Below are 25,737 nucleotides of genomic sequence, written 5' to 3'. Positions count from 1 at the left end.
ATCTGTCTTATAGCTCATTTTTTATCCCCTACACAACTATCCGAAGACCACCAAAGATGGTTTACTGAACTGTTTCTTCATGAAAGAAGTGTAGGGCAGCATTTTGCATCTGCTTTTAGATTCTTGGAAAAATGCTTTGTCAAATGCCAAACATTAAATTGATGAATGATGTTTTTAAATTCTATCCTTATAAGTTTCCAACAAAGTTTTCATGACACAGATAAACAACAGTGCATTGTATAATATTTTAGTTCTTCAAAGTATCACCAAATCACACAACCTGTAAGGCTGATTATAATTGTTACCGAGTTTTGCGGTAGTTAGAGGTGAAAGAAGGTGCGGGTGTGAACGGGTCTCAAGCTGCGAAATTAGAGTTCATGTAAAATTAACAAGGTTATGTTTTCTTTTTAAAATGAAGAAATAACAAGCATGGCAGGTACAGAGTAGCAAGTCAACAAAATGTAGTTACATACTTCACAATTCTTGGGCAATCAGCCCAACCTTACTTCAAAATAAGTTTTAACAGAGGGGCAGAAAACCCCATTCGTGCGCAGGAGCACTTGCTCCAAATTACACAGAAAAGCCTCCTCGAGGCATACAACACTCAAAGAGCCACTCGCTCTCAAACTTTAAGCCTCTCAAAGGCCACACCAAACTCCACCTTCAAGTTGTCCTCTCAGGACATAGACACAGGGGTAAAATACCCAACCTACTGAGGTCTATTAAGTGAGAAAAAGATTAATTACATGACCTCTAAAATAACAATTTGAGAGGAGGCGAACTTGCACTCCTAATACGCTTGTTTAAAACCTACTTGGCACTAGGCCGTTAATACAAGGGCTAATCCCATACTAAAGAGGTGACTTAAGAAAGAAACAATTTACATTACGTTAAAGAAGAATAGTTTGAGGAAAAAAATAAGTTCACCTCAAAACAATATGAGTAGGAGCTCGAGAGGGTTAAGCACTCTCTATCCCGATATGCAGTTTAAAGATAGGATAGATACCAAGGGTCTTTACATTTTAAGGAAGGTTACATTATGGAAAAGCTTCGGACCCGCCCCGAGAGTTAAACTGCTGAGCTAGCAAAGAAAGAAGTTATTAATCGGCCATTACCTTGTTGTTGACCGCTGCCGAAGAAAGAGGCGCTTCCCGCCCCCTGCTATGTACTTTACACACTGAAAGATGGTACAGAAGTGGCCCAGAGACCCAAAAATCAGCAGTTTATATACTCTCGCGGAAAGTTTGAGGCGTTTTAGGGAAGAGAACACCCGCCTACAATCACTTTATTGGCTAGGGTACAGCAACATATTCAAGTTGGGGGAAGATACATCAGATTGGTCAGAAATTAATTAAAGAAATTCGGGATTGGCTAAATACAAAACAAGGGGAAAGAGAGGGGTATACAGCCAACTTAAACAATAACAGAAAGAAATTTAACAAGAAACAAACTTTTGAAATAAAAATTTCTCCAAAAAAACAGTTCTTTCACATCGCACTAGGGTGCACCATTGTAGTTTTTCAGTAGTGTCCTCTAGAAGAGAAAGTTCACACTTCTTACTACCGGTAAAACAAAAATACATCAAAAGTGGCACAGTTCAAAAACTCCAAACTTTCCAAGTAGTGACATCTTCTGAGAAACTTGAAAATTAATACCGTCGATAAAGTTCAGACTTCCTCCAGCAGAGGAGTTTCAACTGGTGCACATTTTAAATTAGCGGCGTGGAGGTGTACCGCCCGGTACAGACCTCCCCCCCCAAAAGTTCCTCCAAGGGGTAACAGAAGGACATAAACTTTTGTTTGAAAATAAGGTCCAAGTTTTGATGTTGATATGGAGATTAATTGCAGAAGTATTTATAAGATTTTCTTAATTTGGTTTGATTCAGTTTCAAAATTTTTGTTGTAACTGGTGAAGTAAAGTTTTTATGTTTGTAGAAGTTGAATTCAGAAGTAAAACTTTAGTTTTTAAGGTTGAGGAAAATTTTCTAAGTCCACCAAATATTGCAGTAGAATACCTAAGAAAAGGTAGTAAGGTTGAACTGGAATGCCCATATAGCTGGATATGTACTTCAAACGTTGATGATTTTAACGGCCAGACCAGCCGCCACTGTTTACGTTCAAAGGAGGCCGCCCGGGCCCCTCAAGTACCCTGAGATACCGCTCGCCCGCACTATGAGGGGAGCAGAGGTGTAGAAGCACGCCGCGCCCGCGGTGAACATATACAGGCTGCGGGCCAGTAGCAGGTCGTGCGCCGCACATCAGCCTTGGCCGGGAGGAGAGCTCCGGCTCGCCGTGCACATGTCGTCCTCGCTGGGGTCGAGAGGGCCCTTCCTCTATCCCAGTCGCTGCACGGCGCCGCGCGGCGCCGCGCGGCTGCGGGGGCACTGAAACATTAAAGCTAGGCGGCAGAATTTGTTGGACCATCATCTTTTTTTTTGAGGGCACAGGCTTGTGGAGAGGTTGAGGGGCCAGCGGCGTGCAGATATCCATGGCATTAAATAAGCCACTGTGTAGAGTGGAGCAGGAGACGGGAGCGTGGTAATGGCCGTGGGAAGGACAGGATGGCAGTTTAACGGTTCGGGGCAGGTTTTATAAAAATGCTCGCATATAAAACAAAATATTATAGAAGGGGCAGAAAGCCTTAAAAGTGAAACTCAAAAAAAAAAAATATAACCTTCATATTTCCTTCAAATTATATGAAGCAAGTTAACACAAAATTTACACTGGTTTCACCTGTGACAGGTGAACCCTAAATATCCTCTCGGTGGCTGGATTACTCAATAACAACGTAACCGGCGTAAGGAAATCGAGAATGACACACGGCCCATGAAATCTGGGGGCAAGGTTGCCCGCGGGAACAAAATTCTTGACCATTACCTGGTCACCTACCTTCAAATGGGTGGGTCTCCGTCCACGATCATACCTTTCCCTAACATTTTCATGAGACACTTTAAGATTGGCTTTAGCCTTCTTCCAAAGATCTTTAATGTTGTCCGGATCTATTGTCTCAGGTAGAATGTCACTCAGAGACCAGAGGTTAGAGAGCGGCGTGTTGGGAACAAACTTGAACATCAAAGAGGCTGGAGTAAATTTATGTGATTCATGAACCGCCGAATTCAAAGCAAAAGCTAACCAATGCAGGGACGTGTCCCGCCTGGAATGATCTTCATGATGATAGGCAATAAGCGCGGACCTGAGATTACGGTTAACCCGTTCAGCCAGAGATGGTTGAGGGTAATAAGCAGAAGTAGTTACATGAGAGATGGACAAGTCAAAACAGAATTTACGAAAAAGATTTGATGTGAACGCCTTAGCATTATCAGACACAATATATTGGCACGGACCAAAAGAAGCGAAAATAGATTTAAGGCAAGTAATGGTGGACTGAGCGGTAGCCAGCTTAGTCGGAAATAACCAGGAAAATCTTGTAAAACCATCTACGCATACAAAGATGAACTTGTTGGCATTTCCCTTTGACTGGGGGAAGGGTCCTACATAATCAATATACAGGCGTTCCATGGGGCGCGATGCTTGATGCGAAGACAAAAGGCCTACCTTGGTGGACATGGTGGGTTTACTGAGCAAACAAGATTTACAAGCTTTTACTAGTTCACGGATTTCACCGTCCATACCCTTCCAGATGAACCTTTCACGAATCTTTTCACGAGTTTTAAAGATTCCAAGATGCCCCCCTAATGGGGTCTCATGATAGTACTTGAAGATCATAGGCACAAGAACAGCTGGAACGACAACCTTCATCATCTTATCATGCCTCGAAGGGCAACATAGAACACCATTCCACAGAACATAAGGGACAACATGTTCCCCAGAAGAAAGGGTTTCCATTATCGGAGCCAGCGTCGGATCTTCACATTGGTATTTCTCGATATCCCTAAAGAGCATGGGAGCATCTGTTAAGATGGCATTAACACCAGATAGTATGGACTCGGGAGGCGATGAACTGTCGACCGGTTCGTGGGCCTCGACGTCGTTGGAAAACATATGGCTGAGTCCATCAGCAACAACATTTTCGGTACCTCTAATGTGCCTGACATCGAATTGGAAGGCAGAAATTCGGATGGCCCAACGGGCTATACGACCAGTACGACGCGGCCTACCTAAGACCCAGCTTAAGGCTTGATTATCTGTCTCCAGGTCGAATTTGACATGTTCCAGATAGAGACGGAACTTTTCTAAGGCGAATAAGACTGCCAACCCTTCGAGCTCATAGATGGAATACTTGGCTTCTTGAGCCGACAATGTCCTAGATGCATAGGCGATGGGTCGCCTCCCTAGTTCAGTCTCTTGAAGAAGGACTGCAGCTACTGCTGACGACGACGCGTCGGTTTGGACGATGAATTTCTTCGAGAAATCAGGCATAGCAAGTACAGGGGCATTACAGAGAGCTAATTTAAGATCTTCAAAAGCGGCTTGTTGAGAAGGTCCCCACTCGAATTTGATGCCTTTCCTATGAAGAAGGTTCAAGGGCGCCGCTCTATTAGCGAAGTTAGGAATGAACTTCCTGAAGAAATTCACCATACCAATGAACCTGGCGATACCTTTGATGTCCTTGGGAGGTTTAAAATCACGGATGGCCTGTGTTCTAGAATGATCGACTGCAACACCATCAGGTGACACAATATGCCCTAGGAATGACATAGAGGGCTTAGCAAAGGCAACCTTGGACATCTTGACAGTTAACCCAGCCTTACGAAGGCGATTGAGAACTTCTCGCAGATGATCTAGATGTTCTTCAAAGGTCTCCGAAAATACGACGACATCATCCAAGTAGTGATACAAGTACTCAAATTTGATGTCGGAGAAGACCCTATCTAGCAGCCTAGTGAGTACAGCTGCTCCCGTGGGGAGCCCGAAAGGCACGCGGTTGTATTAGTATTTAATTCCAGTCCGTGGCAAACGCTGTAAGATGTTTAGACTCTTCCGCAAGGGCAATTTGATTGTAGGCTTGATTCATATCCAAGATGGTGAAGAACTTGGCCTTACGGAACCATGAAAAACAAGAATGAAGGTCGGGAAGGGGCACAGATTGTAACACCACCTTCCGATTGAGAGCCCTATAATCAATGACAGGCCTGAAGCCCCCTTGGGGTTTCGGGACTAGAAAAATAGGTGACGAATACGCCGACTTAGAGGGCCTAATAATACCATCCTTCAACATCTGATCGATGATTTCTTTCAGAGCCTTCATTTTAGGTGGAGATAGCCTGTAAGGTGGAAAACGGACAGGAATTGAATCCGTGACCTCAATTTTGTATTCAATAAGGTCAGTAACACCGAGAGTATCAGAGAACACCTCTGGAAATGACTGACATAATTTACGAATACTATCAGCCTGCTCCTCAGGTAGATGTCTAAGGTCTAACAACATCTCATCCTGGGTAGGCGAAATAGATGAACATGATACAGAATTACACTTTAACAAGGAAATTTTACAATTGGACGCAAATTTGAATGTGCACGACTTACTCTGAAGATCGAGCACCAGACCAGTGTGAGAAATGAAGTCAGCTCCCAATATGATGGGGCAAGACAGGTGCTTAGCCACAAACAATTTGATTTTCCATGTAAATTTAAAAATACGAATTTTGACATTTACAGAACCTAGGATTTCCAATGGAGATGAATTAGCCGAAAGATATTGAACAGGAGATGAGTCATAGTCAGGTAGTTTACAAACAGATTTCAATTTAGAATACCATTGGTCCGAAATAATAGAACAAACACTGCCTGAATCTAATAGGGCTGTTATAGGCTCATTATTTAACTCAATTTTAAGAAAAGGAACAGGTGCGGGGGTATCCGCCGCAATCCTAAGACACTCTTTGGGGCATACAAAAGATGGATTTGCAAATGGAACGTTCCCTGAAGTTTCGATCTGTTTACCAGGGTCTGAGCCTCGGAAAGATGGATTAGTCGACTCAGCCGAAGCCGCTAGTCACTTATTATTAGTGACGTTGGTGGAAGTTGCACCAGAAGTTGAGCAGGAGGGGGTGCTATTTGAATTTGGGCAATTCTTGGTGATACGTGAGAAAGCCCCACATTTAAAACAGCCTTGTGATGAACCAGCCCCATTATTTGCCCTACTAGATTTGATCAATGGACACTTGTTGCGAAGATGGTCAGGCGACCCGCAAGCATAACATTTACGGGGTGCGACTGGTCGGCGAGGTGGAGGTCGAGGATTACTAAACGAAGGAGGGGGTTCTTTCGCGACACGCAAGGAATCGGCGTATCTAACTCCTTCCACTGAGACGGCCAATGCTTCAAGTTCAGAGAAAGTCTGCGGGCACGCCGCGAAACATAAATATGACCTATAGGATGGTGAAATTCCTTCTACAATAGCCTGTACGATCTGATCTTCAGGAAAATGAAGAGCAAAAACCCTAGTATAAAACTTAATGTCTTGTATGAAATCCGCCAGATTTTCGTCCAATCTCTGTACACGATAATAGTACTTCTGAATCAGAGATGACCTCGCGCGGGCAGGAATAAAATTTGCAAGCAAGTGTGCATGAAAATCTTCAATAGATGACTGTTCAGCTATGGCTCTTACTATTTTGTCAGAGAGAATACCAATAGCATAAGGATAGATGATTTGCAAAATCTGACATGGGGAAAGAGAAAACACAAGGGCATGATCCTGAAATTCAACTAAAAATCTTAAAAATGAAATTACGTCACTGGTGGTATTAACGGAAAACTTAGAGATACCTCTGAGCAACATTGCCAATGGATGAGGCAAGCTGCTAAACCCGGGTGACATAGTAGGTAAAGGTTTCAGTGGCAAGGAAGTTAATTCCGAACGTATATTATTCAACGATGCACGACGTTCAGACTCGTTGTCCAATGGGGCAGAGATAGTTTGAGCAGCAACGGTTATCCTATTAGCTTCTCCCTTAGGAGGCTCTTCCTCGCTACCTACATTCATCGTGGTGGGTTGATCAATTTTGGGAGGAACTTCCCCAGTTAGCAATTGAGTGACCTTGCTAGATAATTCAGAAATACTTTCAAGCAACGTACTAGCTTCCTTCCTCTGAACGTCATTCAACTTCAGAGACAACAGATCGTTAACCCTATTTGAAAAATGATATAGCCTGGCTTGCACACGCTTAATTTGATTAGGAGAAGGATCATTTTCGTCAAAAAAACTAACTACCGATGCTAGCCCAGTAGTATTCTCGGTGATCGTGGAAAGAGAGTCATCAATTTCTTTCTCTCCCAAATTGGGGATGGAAATGGGCAAATCAAGGGACTCTCTAAGCTTGTTGGTGTCTATCGCAACCGTGCCTCCAGATTGTACATTTCTGATAGTTAACTCATAGATCAACTCCTCCTTGCGCAAATAGTTAAGATGGAGAACATCGCGAGGGCCGGGCATGATGACAGAACAATTTTGAAACAGGAAAGATCAAAAATTCCAGCAACTGAGAAAATTGTTAGAGTTTGAATCAAAGCAATGTTTAGCCGTCAAAAGGGGCTAAATTGAGACCCATTCAACCACGCTCTGCTACCACTTGTTACCGAGTTTTGCGGTAGTTAGAGGTGAAAGAAGGTGCGGGTGTGAACGGGTCTCAAGCTACGAAATTAGAGTTCATGTAAAATTAACAAGGTTATATTTTCTTTTTAAAATGAAGAAATAACAAGCATGGCAGGTACAGAGTAGCAAGTCAACAAAATGTAGTTACAATATTTACCGGATTTGGGCTCAGCGCCCCTACTTCACAATTCTTGGGCAATCAGCCCAACCTTACTTCAAAATAAGTTTTAACAGAGGGGCAGAAAACCCCATTCATGCTCAGGAGCACTTGCTCCAAATTACACAGAAAAGCCTCCTCGAGGCATACAACACTCAAAGAGCCACTCGCTCTCAAACTTTAAGCCTCTCAAAGGCCACACCAAACTCCACCTTCAAGTTGTCCTCTCAGGACATAGACACAGGGGTAAAATACCCAACCTACTGAGGTCTATTAAGTGAGAAAAAGATTAATTACATGACCTCTAAAATAACAGTTTGAGAGGAGGCGAACTTGCGCTCCTAATACGCTTGTTTAAAACCTACTTGGCACTAGGCCGTTAATACAAGGGCTAATCCCATACTAAAGAGGTGACTTAAGAAAGAAACAATTTACATTACGTTAAAGAAGAATAGGTTGAGGAAAAAAATAAGTTCACCTCAAAACAATATGAGTGGGAGCTCGAGAGGGTTAAGCACTCTCTATCCCGATATGCAGTTTAAAGATAGGATAGATACCAAGGGTCTTTACATTTTAAGGAAGGTTACATTATGGAAAAGCTTCGGACCCGCCCCGAGAGTTAAACTGCTGAGCTAGCAAAGAAAGAAGTTATTAATCGGCCATTACCTTGTTGTTGACCGCTGCCGAAGAAAGAGGCGCTTCCCGCCCCCTGCTATGTACTTTACACACTGAAAGATGGTACAGAAGTGGCCCAGAGATCCAAAAATCAGCAGTTTATATACTCTCGCGGAAAGTTTGAGGCGTTTTAGGGAAGAGAACACCCGCCCACAATCACTTTATTGGCTAGGGTACAGCAACATATTCAAGTTGGGGGAAGATACATCAGATTTGTCAGAAATTAATTAAAGAAATTCGGGATTGGCTAAATACAAAACAAGGGGAAAGAGAGGGGTATACAGCCAACTTAAACAATAACAGAAAGAAATTTAACAAGAAACAAACTTTTGAAATAAAAATTTCTCCAAAAAAACAGTTCTTTCACATCGCACTAGGGTGCACCATTGTAGTTTTTCAGTAGTGTCCTCTAGAAGAGAAAGTTCACACTTCTTACTACTGGTAAAACAAAAATACATCAAAAGTGGCACAGTTCAAAAACTCCAAACTTTCCAAGTAGTGACATCTTCTGAGAAACTTGAAAATTAATACCGTCGATGAAGTTCAGACTTCCTCCAGCAGAGGAGTTTCAACTGGCGCACATTTTAAATTAGCGGCGTGGAGCTGTACCGCCCGGTACAATAATTATGTACTTAAGCTGTGGTTCTCAAATGTCGTCCAGTGTATTTTAATTCATCAAAAATACAGTGTTTTAATACCACTTTGTAACAACAACATTAATACATATTGTTACCTGTGTATAGGGAACATACTGGGACTAAAATTCCAAATCATTTTGTAGTTTAAGGTCAATTTTAATCATGTACCAATTAATCCCATATCATATGTAGCTGAAGACTTTCCAAATCATGGAATTAAACATGTACTACTCTTTTTAATGTGTTTGATGTTTTATTGATCTAATATTCACCAATTGTATTGTATTGAAAAAAGTGGACTTACATTTCTCAATTACTGGGCGAGTTGGCCATGAAGTTAGGGGTGCACAGCTGTGAGCTTGCATCCGGGAGACACTGGAATCAATCCCCGCTGTTGGCAGCCCTGAAGATGGTTTTCTGTGGTTTCCCATTTTTACACCAGGCAAATGCTGAAGCTGTACCATAATTGAGGCCATGGCTGCTTACTTCCCACTCCTAGGCCTTTCCTCTCCCATCGTCGCCATGAGACCTATCTGTGTTGGTGCGATGTTAAACAAATTGTAAAAATAAATAAATCTCTCAATCAATTGAATCTTACAGACAAGCATAAATTACTCTTAGACATTATCAGAAATGATATTTATTGAATTTATTTGTATCAAGTGAGTTGGCCATGCGGTTAGGACTGTGAGCTTGTATTCAGGAGATACTGGGTTTGAACCCCACTGTTGGCAGGCCTAAAATAGGTTTTCCATGGTCTCCCATTTGCTCACTAGGCAAATGTTGGGACTGTACCTTTATTAAAGCCTGTGGGTGGGGGTAGTAGAATAACACCCACGGTATCCCCTGCCTGTCATAAGAGGCGACTAAAAGGGGTCCCATGGGCTCTGAACATTGGAGTGTGGGTTGGCAGCCACGGGGCCTTTAGCTGAGTCCTGGTATTGCTTCCACTTACTTGTGCCGGGCTCCTCACTTTCATCTATCCTATCTGACCTCTCTTGGTCAACTCTTGTTCTTTTCCGACCCCTACGCTATTAGGTTTGCGAGGGCTAGGGAGTCTTTCATTTTCACGCCCTTCGTGGACCTTGTCTTCTTATGGCCGATATCTTCATTTTTCGAAGTGTTGGATCCCTTCAATTTTTTTCCACTCCACAAATTCATCATTCATCAATCCATATTTCATTAATCATCCTTCCAGATCACATCTGGAATGGTAAACCCTGACTACAGTCAGAAACATTGATCATTGATCAGATAATCAGCCAAATATGATTAGTCTTCTCACGAATAAATCCACCGGTTTGGACATACAAAATCAGCAGGTCCAAACAAAGACACCACTCGGATACGGTGGGGTGTCACGTAGAAGATCAAGGCGATTCGGAGCGCCTGGAAGCCCAACAGATGACATGCAGACACATCCGGTTAAGAAAAGACTGAAATTCAATAAACCAGGACAATTTTCATTTTTTGCAACATGAAATATCAATTCAATTATGAAAGTTGGCAAGTTAAAACATTTAACAGATGTATTGGACCAGCATAAGATAGTAATAACAGCTCTTCAAGAATTGCGCAATACAGATCAGGACCCATTAGAATCAGGAGGATATCTCCTTTACAAAGGTCCTCCAGGGAAAAGAGTGATGAAGAATGTTCCTCAATTTGGAGTAGGATTCTTGGTCCATAACAGCATATTAGATTCAATTGAATCTTTTTCTTCGACCTCCCCAAGAATGGCACTCCTAACAGTTAAAGTAGAGAATAAAACATACACATTGATAAATGTCCATGCCCCAACAAATGACAAAAAATAACAAAGAAAAGGAAGAAACAGAAATTTTTTGGGAAGAATTGGACCAGTTGATTTCAGGTATCTCTGATACACATATTAAAATTTTACTTGGTGACTTTAATGCTAAAATAGGAAAAGAAAAACGATTTCGTACAGTAGTGGGTAAATGGCCAGCGCATAAATTTACAAATAAAAATGGTCAAAGATTAATTGATCATTGTATAGATCATGGATTAATTTTGGAATCTACAAGGTTTAAAAGAAGACCACACAAACTAATGACTTGGAAATGCCCTAATACTAAATTGGGGGAGTTCCAGATTGACCATGTGGCCATGGACAAGAATTATCACAAAGAAATTTATAATGTGAAAGTACTCTGTGGGGTAGACATAGATTCAGATCACTATATTTCCAAGATTAATATAAAATTAACGCCAAATAAGAACAACAAAATATCCAAATCCAATAGGAGGAAGAAGTATGACCCTAGTTAAATTAATAATAAACTGTATTTTTGAAAGGTCTAAAAACCCTCTAAGCGACAATTTGGGGACGGTAATTGAAAAATTAAAAACCATAGCTGAAGAAATTGCTCCTGTTAAAAAATGAAAGAAACATGCTTGGTGGAATGTGGAGTGTGACACAGCGATTCAAAAAACAGGCACAAAGCATGGTTGAATGATCAACAAAAGAGAACAGAAAAGTCCTGTGAAGAATTAAATAATGCTAGAAAACAAACAGCCAAAGAAATCAGAAGGGTTAAGAGAAATTATCACAAAGAATCATTAAACGCCATAGATGAAGCATTCATACAACATAAGACGAGGGATTTTTATAAAACGTTTCGACAATACCAATCAAACTATAATCCACCAACACTTATGATGAGAAATACAAATGGAAAACTGGCACATAGTAACCAAGAGAATGCAGAAATTTTAGCTCAATACTTTCAGGAATTACTTAATAGCGAAGAACCAACACAATATCTAGAGTATGACCTCCATTCAAAAAATAAAACACCAATAGAAAAGGTTATACCACCAGATTACAAAGAAGTGTTGAAAGCCATCAATTCACTTAAAAATTACAAAGCTTCAGGGGAGAATCAACTAACTGCAGAAATATGGAAGAATGCTAATACACAAACCATTCAGAATTTACATAAATACCTCATAGACATTTGGAATACTGAAAAAATGCCCGAAGAGTGGAATATGGTGATAATACACCCTTTACATAAAAAAAGGTGATAGATCAGATCCCAACAATTATTGGGGGATATCATTGCTGGATATCACTTACAAAAATTTTTCAAAGTTATTATACATGAGAATTCAAGAACAACTTGACTGTGAACTTGGAGAATACCAAGGAGGCTTTCATCCAGGGAGAAGTTGTCCAGATCAAATTATCAGTTTAAAGTGGATTATGAAGCATCATAGGGTTAGAAACAAAAAGTTAGTTATCACTTTTGTTGATTTTAAAAAGGCGTATGATAGTATCCATCGTGAGTCATTATTGAATATCCTAAAAGAATTTGGTTTACATCCAAAACTTATTTGCCTTATCGGAATTACCCTTAAGAACACTAAATCTAAAGTCAGATTTATTAGAAATGAACTCTCAAAGCCATTTGACATTAATACTGGACTTCGGCAGGGAGATGGACTCTCGCCATTATTGTTTAATTGTGTGTTGGAAAAAATCATGCGGGAATGGAATAAGATGTGTCAACCTAACATCAAGATTGGCAGAAAAATAAGACTCAATTGTTTAGCATTCGCTGATGATCTTGCACTACTTGCTAATGATATGGAAGAAGCTACCTAAATTGCAAATAGAAGAACTTGATAACATAGCAAGAAAAGTTGGATTGCAAATTTCATATGATAAAACAGAAATAATGCCAACCTTCCCTGTTACAGCACCAACCATTACCTTAGCCAATACCAAACAAATTAAAATTGTGAATAAGTTTAAATATCTTGGTGAAATTATAATGTGGAACACCAATGAAAAATCATCAATAGAAAACAGAACATTTAAGTTTAAAAAAGCACAACGAATTACATGGCCAACGTACAAGAAAAAATCTCTTTCAATAAATGCTAAACTTCAACATTACTGTTCCGTCATTAAACCTGAAGCGACTTATGCTTGTGAAACACTATTTAAATTGAACACCAAAGCAACAACTGATACACTGCAAAAGGTTGACAGAAGGATACTCAGAACAATCATTAATAAAAAACATCAGGTGGATGGACAATGGAGATTATTGCCTAATGCAGTAGTTTATAGGGAAAGTGAATTTATAATAGATACGATGAGAAAAAGAAGAATTGCCTTTTTCTGTTATCTTTCTACATTAAATGATAATAAGATAATAAAACAACTATTTAATTACTTTTGTAAAAGTAAAACAAAAAATAATTGGTTTAAAGAAGTTCAGAATGATTTAGAAGAGCTGAATATTACAATGAAGCAAATTGAAAATAGAGAAGAAAAAAGGATTCTCAAGAACAAACAAATAAGATTGTCATTAAAAACTGTACAACACGAACAATATGTCATATCTGATGAAGAAAGGGCAGCCAGGTCAGCCAGAATGAAGAGGTTTTGGCAAAGGAAGAAGATGATGCAAGCTAAATCTTCAGTTAATTCTTTGTTAACGTAAATGTATTTGGATTTGATTTAAGTGCTCCAATGTGGGCGTAAACTATGTAAATAAATAAATCCATGGTCACTTCTGTTCCACTCTTAGCCCTTTCCTATCCCATTGTTGCCAAAGACCTATCTGTGTTGGAGTGATGTAAAGCAACTTGAAAAACATAATGAATATAATAGTATTTGTTTATTATTTACTGAAGCTATGTTTTTCAAATGTATTCTTGTTTTAATTTTTACTAGGCCTGTCGAGGTGACCGTATTGATTCTGGTATGATACTTCAAAAGAAGGAGAAGTATTCTGGAGGCAGTAACCCTGGGAAGGATCCTAAAAAAGATGAGAAGGATCTTTTAAGTCATATTCCAAATGGTTGTTTACCATCTGATACCCTTGTATTTTTCAGTTGCAGTTTAGGTAAGTTTAACAATGTGCAAATACTAAAATACAGATTTTAATTTCAGAATAACTTGAATTAAAATGTACTGGTATTCATATTATGAAGGATAATTTGAAGGCCTTATTTTAATAGTGGTACAACTTGTATTTAGTTCATTTTGAGCTAGAGGCTTGAATATAAATGAATGGTGAATATTCTGTATGTGAGGTACCTGAAATATAATTGAAGTCCATAACTTGTTACAAGAGACTGACCTTTCTATCTATGGCTTTCATTAATTACATATCAGTGGAATATTCCCCAAAAAGGTGGGCCAGAGGAGATGTACCATTGCAAAAATAAAATAAATTCACATTGGAGATGAACAAGAATTTTTCTGCAATGAAAATTGATTGTATTATAGTTAAAGTGACAGAATCCCTTTTTAGAACACAAAATATCATTAACTTGCATTGTAGGACATAATTTTTATTTAAAACACAAATATCATTCCATCAAACTGTAAAACAGAACATGTTCCATACCACATTCTTTTTTAGAACACAAAATATCATTAAATGACATTAAATTAAATTACTCAGTATTAAAAATACAACCTTTCTGAGAACCAGAACCATTTTTTGGTCGGTGTTTAAATGAATAGTAGGCACATAAACCATTAAGGTAACTGTTTTGCCAATCAAGATCACCCATGGCCCAGAAATTGACATGAAAATTCTTTCTCTTATCACCTGAAATTTTATTTGAACATTTAGGCACACACTTGCAGTCCATATTTTTGAAATGTTTTGGTGGAAATTGTTTTACCAGTTTTTGTTGAGTACAACTCCCAGTGTTTCTTTTTCTTTTCTGAATATTTTGTTCATACATGTCTACAGATTTTTCACCCTTTTTGCTTCAAGTGTACTTTCTTTTACCCTGAATATTTGCAGTCTTTCTGTTTCCACAACCATCAGTAACAGTTTCTGCTGTTTTGGGATGTCTTTCTCTGTCATTTGAAGCATTACCTGCATCAGTACTGATATCTAATGTACAAATTAAAAAATAATTATGATTTATATACTTCAGGTTTTCTTTTCCCAATATTTTGTTCATACGTGTCTACGTTTCTTTCACTCTTTTTGCTTCGAGTATGCTTTCTTTTGCCCTGATTATTTGCAGTAAATTCAGAAAGAAACCTGCATTTTCCATTGTTGTCAACACAACTGAAATTTGTGAACACCTTAAAAAAAAAAAAAAAAAAAAAAAAAAAAAAAAGAAATCTCTATGATACTAAGAAAATATTTATGTAAATTAACTTGACCTGCAGTAATGTGAAAATCTGAATCCTGAGAAGGTGCTAGCATGAGGGCCGAGGAGAAAGGAACCTACCCAGAGGGGAAATGGGGTGAACCGAGGTCAGGGAGTTTTCCATCCATAAATTCACCTGTCCTTTATTCAAAGGTAACAAAATATTCACAATATCATAACTGAAGCACCCTTTCAATAGTAAACCAATAAACTTCTATTGGCCTCGTACATTCATCACAAGAGAATAGAAAATCTATTATTAAAAGGTAATATAAAAGTAATAGAAGTATTACCAGAATGTAACATTAAAGAAATTACAGAAATGAAACGGCCTTCAGCTGGCCCATAGGCCCCTGAGCTACGAGCCTGGCACACCCACACAGCACAGCACACACAGAAGCACAACTCTTACCCAATTACACACCCATTCGCTGCCACAAGCATTAACCTTTCACTCAATATATACATGCATCATTCACTCATGACTTACGCTCCGATGCTCGCATTCCAGTAGCCTCGGCTTCGAAAGGATCCCCAAAGTAGATGCTCAGATAGAGCAGCAAATAAATAATAAGACTCAAATGCTGGACACCACCAGCCACCAAGACTGCGCTTGAGAAAGGAAGGCCGGGCTGAGTGGGTCAGACGGTTGAGGCGCTGGCCTTCTGACCCCAACTTGGCAGGTTCGATCCTGGCTCAGTCCGGTGGTATTTGAAGGTGCTCAAATACGTCAGCCTCGTGTCGGTAGATTTACTGGCACGTAAAAGAAATCCTGCGGGATAAAATTCTGGCACCTCGGCGTCTCCGAAAACCGTAAAGAGTAGTTAGTGGGACGTAAAACAAATAACAAAACAAAACAAATTATTATTGAGAAAGGAAGGGGAAGGAACAGGAGAGGAGGAGGGGGGGGGTGGCAACCAATGTTGAAACAGAAAATTACATACCAAAAAGATAAAAAGATACTCTCAAATCATAGCATCTGAGAGTCTGAGAGAACAATTCGCATTCTCTTGTTATATAATTTTTTAAAATAAATGAAAAACATCTGTGATATCCTCTGCGCCTGAGACTTTGCCAAGCCCATACAATTCACTTCACACAGTTTTATCCCTGGACCATTGGGGATACAATACACACATGTGCGTGGCACTGAATATAGTACTAACACTTCACACTGTAGCTGTCAATATAACATGTAGCTAGACTTGTAGCAGTGAATTGACGAGGTCACTCACTCAACCGGTTTTCCAGCATGCGACAAACACACACACAACGCCAGGTGTGCCGAGAGCCGATACGAGTTCATAGAAGGTCAGGTAAACAGAGCGGGTAGCACACTCTGCACAGAGGAGACTTAAGTCTCCAACAGCTGGACAGCAGACTAGACCACACTGGTGACAAACAGTGTCTCAGGACAGCATATAGCATATCCCCGATGAGGCAGTGGGTAACAGGTATAGAATAATGATGCCCCAACATCACATAGCACAGCACCAAGCCCCAAAGAGGGAGGCATCAAACTTCTCCTAGTGGATCGACTGGCCATCTCGAACCATTAGGATTGGATTTGAGGATTCTCCAAAGTCTCGTTAACACCACAATTACTCCCAGACGAATTCCTGCGACATAAATCAAACACTTTACAATGGCGAAAAATGAAAGTATCTTCCTATTCAATACATCATATATTCCGTCATTAGACGGAGTAAACAAGTTCAGACATGTTTCAGCTCGTTTGAGCCATCTTCAGTGAAAAAATTAGGGGGGTTGGAATAATTTACATAATATGAGTTGAAAAAATGCTAAAAAACATAATGAAAGCGCAAATGAAAAAACAAACAAAAGAGAGCCTATACGGAAACAAAATTAGCACAAATATACAATATTTACATCAATATGCAGAGCAAAAAACAACTTATTGCGACAAAATTCAGTGAAACAGGTGTTAATTTGAAATAATAATTGATACTAAAAACTGCGTTAACCTAAGAAACAAGGGAATGAGAAAACAAATGATGCAGATAGAAATGAATAATAGTAGCACATGGTGAGGTTGTGGACCTCATAGTTTACAAATTATTGGTTTATAAAAATGACAAAACAGTTTGAAATCGCTGTCAAAATCATCCTAGTGGAAACCCATCACATCAAATTGGTCAGGAGGAGAGCGGGAGCAAACATTTTGAGAGAAACCAAGCCTGAATTAACCTGCAGGTGAAAAGCCTGTGATAAGGAGAAAAAAACACCATGAAATTTAAGGCTTTAGAAATAGCAGCATTCTCAATATCTTCTCAATCTAGCGGTCCCTTTCTTCATTATTGTTTCATAATGTTGGCTGGTGTTTTGCGTATTATAGAGGGGTCGGAAGGCCGCATTGTAAAGTGAAAACCGTCAATACGGAATGATTCTAATATCTTGTAATAATAAATCAAACACAGCAGAAAGGCGGCACCAAAATTAGGTAAAAGGATTGGGGAACAAGGAATACTTCTCAAATGTAGCAAACTAGTGAACGACGGAACATTACACACACAGTACATATACTTACTCTAATATGAGGCCTCAAAATAAAGAATTGACATGTCGAACTGAGAAAATATATATATACAGAACTTACAATAATAAGTAACCTGGAAATAACCTCTACAATATCCTAAATATGACCTGACAAATCATAGCTCCAGGCATAAATTTAGGGAAACAGAATAATACATATCCTAATATTGGCCAGACATACAGTCATCACTTTCTGAATAAGTTACTATATTAAAAGTCAGAACACCTCAAAACTTAGACATTACCAAGAGACCAATAGTATATTACTGAAACTCGGTGAGAACATCAGTTAATAATACCAATATAAATGGTCCGTTATTGGACATTATAAATTTTCCAGCTAGCTCACTCTTGGTTGCCAGCGTTTCGCCCTCGTGTGCTAGGGTGGGCTCATCAGTTGGTACCTAGCACACCTACCAATACGCTGGCTAGTGCATACCGTGGAGGCCACTGCGTAGGCTAACTGGAGCCACCGGCAGTGCCAATGCACTAAGAGACTTTGTCTCATCACTAAAAATTGATGCCTGCTTGGCCATCAGATGATATAGATGTTGATTCCCATAGGGAATCTGAAATATTTGTCCTGAATGAGCAAATTTATAATACCTATATGAATGGTCCGTTATTGGACATTATAAATTTTCCAGCTAGCTCACTCTTGGTTGCCAGCGTTTCGCCCTCGTGTGCTAGGGTGGGCTCATCAGTTGGTACCTAGCACACCTACCAATACACTGGCTAGTGCATACCGTGGAGGCCACTGCGTAGGCTAACTGGAGCCACCGGCAGTGCCAATGCACTAAGAGACTTTGTCTCATCACTAAAAATTGATGCCTGCTTGGCCATCAGATGATATAGATGTTGATTCCCATAGGGAATCTGAAATATTTGTCCTGAATGAGCAAATTTATAATACCAATATAAATGGTCCGTTATTGGACATTATAAATTTTCCAGCTAGCTCACTCTTGGTTGCCAGCGTTCCGCCCTCGTGTGCTAGGGTGGGCTCATCAGTTGGTACCTAGAACATCAGTTACCAAAACATTCTCTTAATAAAGCATTAAATGGCCTTTACCCGAGTCCAGTGTCACAAATTACTAGGAGACCCAAACAAATGGCATTCAAACAAACTTGAAAGATCAGAACAACCTTCATTTTCAAGAATGAACATTGGCGGATTAACATCGAGTGCATCTGGCACTCCTTCTGCCACTCTGTTACATGATAGCTTTCCTAGTCAACTCCTATTGCTGCGATCACCGCTAGATGATTGGGTACGATTTTGTTTAAGTACAGGACAGTGAGGACATAAATGTGTGGCAGACCCACACTTGTAACACTTACGTTCTGCGGGCTGAGAACCGGAGTTACCACTGCTAGGTTTAGAAAACTGCCGTCGAGGGCAAGCATTTCATAGATGGTCTGCTGATTTACGTGGAAAACAATGTCGTGTTTTGTCTACAGAAGGCGAGACAGAGACAGAAGCACTACTAGATGATGGTCTATCAATATTATGGAGTGAGTCCACATACTTCACTCCTTCTGAAGCAATGCAAGTGTTTTCTAGCTCAAGGAAAAAATTAGGCCTTAATGAAAATGACAATTAAGACCTATTCTCAGGCGTCAGACCTTCAACAATTGAACTCACAATCTCACTTTCCGAATATTTCAAGCAGAAGACTCTCAAATACGTTTTAATGTCCCTAACATACTCTGAAAGTGATTCATTACTTCTTTGTACTCGAAAGAAATGTCGCTGCACTAGAGAAGATCGTGCTCTGGTACAAATACATTCACATAATAATTTTGCATGGAAATCCCCAAGAGAATCATGTTCAGACTGGCTAAGTTTCCAGAAGCATGCGGATAAATAATTTGAAAAATCAGATCATCTTTGACACCATATACAGCACTGTGCTAAAGAAATTCAATTAGAGTGCACAAGAACTCAATAACTTGTTCGATACAGTTTATAGAATAAGACATCATCCCTTTAATAAGTAATTGCAGCGGATGCAGTAGCTTTGTGAAATTAACGACTGAGGAAACATTCTCGGTCGTACATGAATCACCGCCGCATGAAACGGGGTGAACAGGCGGTGCTTGCGAAGTCTCCTGTTCAGAAACTTCAGCAGGCTTATTTTCAACAGAGACAGAAAACAGACTATCTCCCATTCTCAAAAGTGACTCAATTTTACCAGACCACAAAACTAATAAGGTTTTCACATCATCACCCATACTATCACCAAATAATACCTGGAGATCAGACACACGGTTCCTGTAATGAAGCAGGCAAGCTTTAATACGATGAATCTGCTTTCGTGTGACATTACCTTGGCCATGACTAAACTCGTCCTGCGTGGACTCTATTTGAGACGGAGAAAAGCCGATATGACCTAACGCACTCTTAGAACAATGGAAGGTTGACAGCTTGATAAACTAACAGGGTTACTTAATGAGGAATGAAGTAATCTAATGTTATTGTCTAATGTGCCAGCAGGAGAAACACCCTTAATACTCAGTTCATATCCCAGATCTTCGGTTCATAGCAATTCGAGACAGAAACAGTCGCGTATCTTATCTTCATTAACAGGTCCAATTGACCCTTGTGCATCTTTACTAGGATTAGGCATATTTACCCCTTTAAATAAGAATAATAGACAAGATTGAATTTACAGATGTAAACCATGCAATAATACTACCACCTGAGAAGGTGCTAGCATTAGGGCCGAGGAAAAAGGAACCTACCCAGAGGGGAAGTGGGGTGAACCGAGGTCAGGGAGTTTTCCATCCATAAATTCATCTGTCCTTTATTCAAAGGTAACAAAATATTTGCAATATCATAACTGAAGCACCCTTCCAATAATAAACCAATAAACTTCTATTGGCGTCGTACATTCATCACATGAGAACAGAAAATCTATTCTCAAAAGGTAATATAAAAGTAATAGAAGAATTACCAGAATGTAACACTAAAGAAATATATATTACAAAAATGAAACGGCCTTCAACTGGCCCACAGGCCTCCTGGGTTACGAGCCCGGCATGTCCACACAGCACAGCACACACAGAAGCACAACTCTTACCCAATTACACACCCATTCGCTGCCACAAGCATTGACCTTTCACTCAATATATATATATGCAACATTCAGTCACGACTTACGCTCCGATGCTCGCAGCCCAGCAGCCTTGGGTTGGGAAGGAACCCCAAAGTAGATGCTCAGATATAGCGACAAATAAATAATGAGACTCAAACGCTGGACACAACCAGCTACAAAGACTATGCTTGAGAAGGGAAGGAGAAGGAACAGGAGGGAGGGGGCAACCAAGGTTAAAACAGAAAATCACATACCAATAAGATACTCTCAAATCATAGTGCAGGTGTCTGTAAGCATCCTTTGAGTCTGAGAGAAGAATTCAAAGTCTCTTGTTATACAATTTTTTAAAATAAATTAAAAACATTTGTCATAAACCTCAGTCTCATTAGAGTCACTTGATATCACTTTGGAATCAGTCATTCTTGAAAAGTATTAAACCACATCAAGGTACAAAGAGGCAGATGGAGTTATATCACTACTAAAATCATTTCTTGTTTGGTTTGTGTGGTGTTCTCTGTTGGTGGCAGAATTAAGTTGGAGCTCGACCACTTTTATGAGGCGTGTTTTTTAAGTAAGGGCCGTTTTGTTGTAGACACTGGTAGTTTGCGCTCAGTTGCAGCTCTGTTGCTCACCTGTATGGTTCTGTTCTGTGCTTGCTCAAATGTTCAAGATTATTGACTCGCCCGCCCCATGCGAGGTTCAGTCAGTGATACAGTTTTTGTTGGCAAGGAACCTCTCTGCTGCAGACATTCACCGACAGATTTGGAAGTGTACAGTGCTAATGCTATGAGTGAAGGCAAAGTGTGTAAGTGGGTATGAGACTTCAAAGACGGCCGTGACAACATCCATGATGAGGCCTGCTCTGGTCACCCATCTCTGATCACAGACGATTTGGTGGCTTCAGTTGAAGCGAAGATTCATGAGGACGGATGCTTCACAATAACAGCTCTCTCAAATGCCTTTGTTGATGTGTCTGGGTCAGTGCTTTACAAAATTGTTTCTGAAAACCTAAACTTTAGGAAACTGTGCTCCCATTGGGTCCCTAAACTCCTAATGGAGGACCACAAAAACAAAAGATGTGAGTGTTCAATGACGTTTTTAACTCGTTATGCCGAAAAAGGTGACAACATGTTGAGCCAGAACGTAATGGAAAATGAAACATGGGTTTCGTATGTCATGCCCAAATTGAAGCAACGGAGCATGGTATGGAGACACACACATGCACCTGTAAAGGTGAAGGCCAAACAAACTCTGTCCCAGCGCAAGATCATGGCGTCCGTGGTTTGGGATATGCATGGTGTTTTGTTGGTCGACTTCATGTAACCAGGAACCACTATCAATGTGGAAGCCTACTGCCAAACCTTGAGAAAGCTACGCAGAGTAATACAAAACAAAATACGGGACATACTGACAAAGGGAATTGTCCTTCTCCACGACAATGCAAGGCCTCACATTGCAGCTCAAACCCGAGGTTTATTGGACACTTTTGGCTGGGATGTTTTAGACCACCCACCCTACAGCCCTGACCTTGCGCCAAACGATTACCATCTGTTCCACCACCTCAAACATCACCTCAGCGGCAACCACTACAATGATGACGAAGAAGTGAAAACGACCACGAACTCTTGGTTATCGGAGCAGAACAATCACCCATTGTAATTGACAGGGCAGACTAAACAATCACCCGTTGTACATTATTGCCTCCATAGTGTAAAGGTTAGTGCTATTAGCTGCTGTCCTCGGAGGCCTGGGTTCAATTCCCAGTATTACCAGAGATATAAGAATGGCAGGAGAGCTGGTGTGTGGTTATAATGGTACTTGCAGCTCACCTCCTTTGCGGTTGTGCCTGAAAAGAGGTGTACCACCTTAGGACAAGGGCACATGTTTACATGCATTGTATGTAAGCTTTGGGAAGGCATTCTTTCTGATTATATTAGACATGTTTGTGAAATTAATAACTGGTTCGATAGAAGGCAATTCGGTTTTAGGAAAGGTTATTCCACTGAAGCTCAACTTGTAGGATTCCAGCAAGGTATAGCAGATATCTTGGATTCAGGAGGTCAAATGGACTGTATCGCGATTGACCTGTCTAAAGCATTTGATAGGGTGGATCATGGGAGACTACTGGCAAAAATGAGTGCAATTGGACTAGACAAAAGAGTGACTGAATGGGTTGCTATATTTCTAGAAAATAGATCTCAGAGAATTAGAGTAGGTGAAGCTTTATCTGACCCTGTAATAATTAAGAGGGGAATTCCTCAAGGCAGTATTATCAGACCTTTATGTTTTCTTATATGTATAAATGATATGAGTAAAGAAGTGGAATCGGAGGTAAGGCTTTTTGCGGATGATGTTATTCTCTATAGAGTGATAAATAAGTTACAAGATTGTGAGCAACTGCAACGTGACCTCGAAAATGTTGTGAGATGGACAGCAGGCAATGGTATGTTGATAAACGGGGTTAAAAGTCAGGTTGTGAGTTTCACAAATAGGAAAAGTCCTCTCAGTTTTAATTATTGCGTTGATGGGGTGAAAGTTCCTTTTGGGGATCATTGTAAGTAACTAGGTGTTAATATAAGGAAAGATCTTCATTGGGGCAATCACATAAGTATGATTGTAAATAAAGGGTACAGATCTCTGCACATGGTTATGAGGCTGTTTAGGGGTTGTAGTAAGGATGTAAAGGAGAGGGCATATAAGTCTCTGGTAAGACCCCAACTAGAGTATGGTTCCAGTGTATGGGACCCTCACCAGGATTACCTGATTCAAGAACTGGAAAAAATCCAAAGAAAAGCAGCTCGACTTGTTCTGGGTGATTTCCGACAAAAGAGTAGCGTTACAAAAATGTTGTAAAGTTTGGGTTGGGAAGAATTGAGAGAAAGAAGAAGAGCTGCTCGACTAAGTGGTATGTTCCGAGCTGTCAGCGGAGAGATGGCGTGGAATGACATTAGTAGACAAATAAGTTTGAATGGCATTTATAAAAGTAGGAAAGATCACAATATGAAGATAAAGTTGGAATTCAAGAGGACAAACTGGGGCAAATATTTGTTTATAGGAAGGGGAGTTAGGGATTGGAATAACTTACCAAGGGAGACGTTCAATAAATTTCCAATTTCTTTGAAATCATTTAGGAAAAGGCTAGGAAAGCAACAGATAGGGAATCTGCCACCTGGGCGACTGCCCTAAATGCAGATCAGTATTAATTGATTGGTTGATTGATATTGAATTAAGACCTTTATTTGTAAGTAAGGACTGTTTCCAATAACTTTTGTAGGTCTACAAATTCCTAATTTTGCACATTTTCATTCACTCGTGACGCACAAACAGACACCATTTTAGCTATGCCGGTAGCCATTGTGCTTTACGTACTGTGTGAATGAATGTTTAATAAAGTCAGATGTCATATTCTTGACGGAGTGAGATGTGACATTGGTAGAGATTCATTATTAGATCTGTGAAGTATTCATCCCCAAGGCCATGAGGCATGGCAAAGTTTGTAAATGGATGAGCTTATTCAAGGAAGGTTGGGAGAAACTGTAAGATGACCCACACTCGACAATCTTGTGCATGCAGTGCATATCTAAATTAGTGAAAATGGACAAATCATAATTCCCACAAAGTCATTGCATTTCTCACAAGTGTTAAGGTCACTTTTCTACAAAATTGTCAGAGAACTTGGACTCGGAGGGGGATCCATTCTTGATGAGTTCCAAAGATGCTTTCCGAGAAACATAAACTGAAGATGTGTGCCAATGCTTTTTTTTTTTTTTTTTTTTGTGTGTGTGACCCAATACCATGAGGAAGTTGATTAATTATTACTGGAAGATGAAGATGAATAAACAAGAGTGCCTCACATGACTCCTGAATCCAAACAGCAATTGTTGGAATGGATACACATGTCATTGCCTATGAAACAGGCATTCTCAACTTACTAAAAATATGGAAACACATGCAGTGTTTTGCTGGTGGACTTCATGCCAAACATCAGTCCTTGAAAATTAATTTGTAGCACAGTCCATTCTCCTGTAGTTTTGTTGCTTCATGACAATACAGTCCCCAGTACTTCTGTTAAATGCTCTTATTAAATCTGTTGGTTTTCAGCTATTGAATCACCCCTCCCACAGCCCTAACGTTGCATCTTGTGACTACTACGTCTTCCTACATCTGAAGAGATTTATTCACTGGCAGGCGTTTCCACAATGAAGTAAAACTATTCAGGAAGGTATTGTCTTCTCTGCAAGTGACAAACTTCTGTTGTAAATTTTTACAAAATCTTAACCACATGCTATGAGAAGTGAAGTAAAAATGGAAACTAAGGGGATAAGTAGTTGAGAGATTGTAAAATCTGATAAAAAGTAAATTATCTAAAAATAGTCAAAAGTTGCCATTACTAAAATTTTATTGCACATACAAGAGATATTGTCAGAGAAAACATAGAAAAAGAACCACACAGAATAATAGCATATGCCATTGCTTAACAAATTCAATACAGATACTCTTAACCACTCAACGTGGAGTGCCGTACACTGCATGCTGACTCCCCAAACGCTCTCTGTCGCGAAGTGACGTACATTACATGCACATAGCAGTTTGTGTTTTGTGCTTCTATCTTGTGAATAGTTCTTGAACTATAGATGAGCATTGATCTTTCATTTGATGTGCATATCTATCATGTTTTATCTATTATGTATATATCACACGTGAAAAAGCAACAGGTTCTGTTGCTGACATCATGGCAGCTAAACCTTTTCTTGTGATTGCAAATTCAAAAATTGTTTTACGGAATGATGATACGGAAAATTTTGTTTCGTTAAACGAGGACTGGGATACGGAATCTGAGAGTGAAATTAGTGATCATGACATTGATGTTGCTTTCGATATGCGGGAAAATATTGTCTGT

General features: G+C 39.8%; 1 protein-coding gene across 2 annotated transcripts in view; it reads left to right on the top strand.

Moving 5' to 3' along the window:
• Positions 1-25,737, top strand: part of LOC136875856 (uncharacterized) — a 289,779-nt gene that overhangs the window by 238,227 nt on the left and 25,815 nt on the right. For both annotated transcript variants that reach the window (XM_068228203.1, XM_068228204.1), the window contains exon 16: positions 13,739-13,910. In XM_068228203.1, coding sequence (XP_068084304.1) covers positions 13,739-13,910 — 172 coding nt within the window. The remainder of the gene's footprint in view (positions 1-13,738; positions 13,911-25,737) is intronic.

The sequence above is a fragment of the Anabrus simplex genome, chromosome 6 (assembly GCF_040414725.1).
Source record: "Anabrus simplex isolate iqAnaSimp1 chromosome 6, ASM4041472v1, whole genome shotgun sequence".
NCBI classification, from domain to species: domain Eukaryota; kingdom Metazoa; phylum Arthropoda; class Insecta; order Orthoptera; family Tettigoniidae; genus Anabrus; species Anabrus simplex.
Note: the sequence above shows the minus strand (reverse complement) of the source record. Positions and strands in the feature narration are given on the sequence as shown.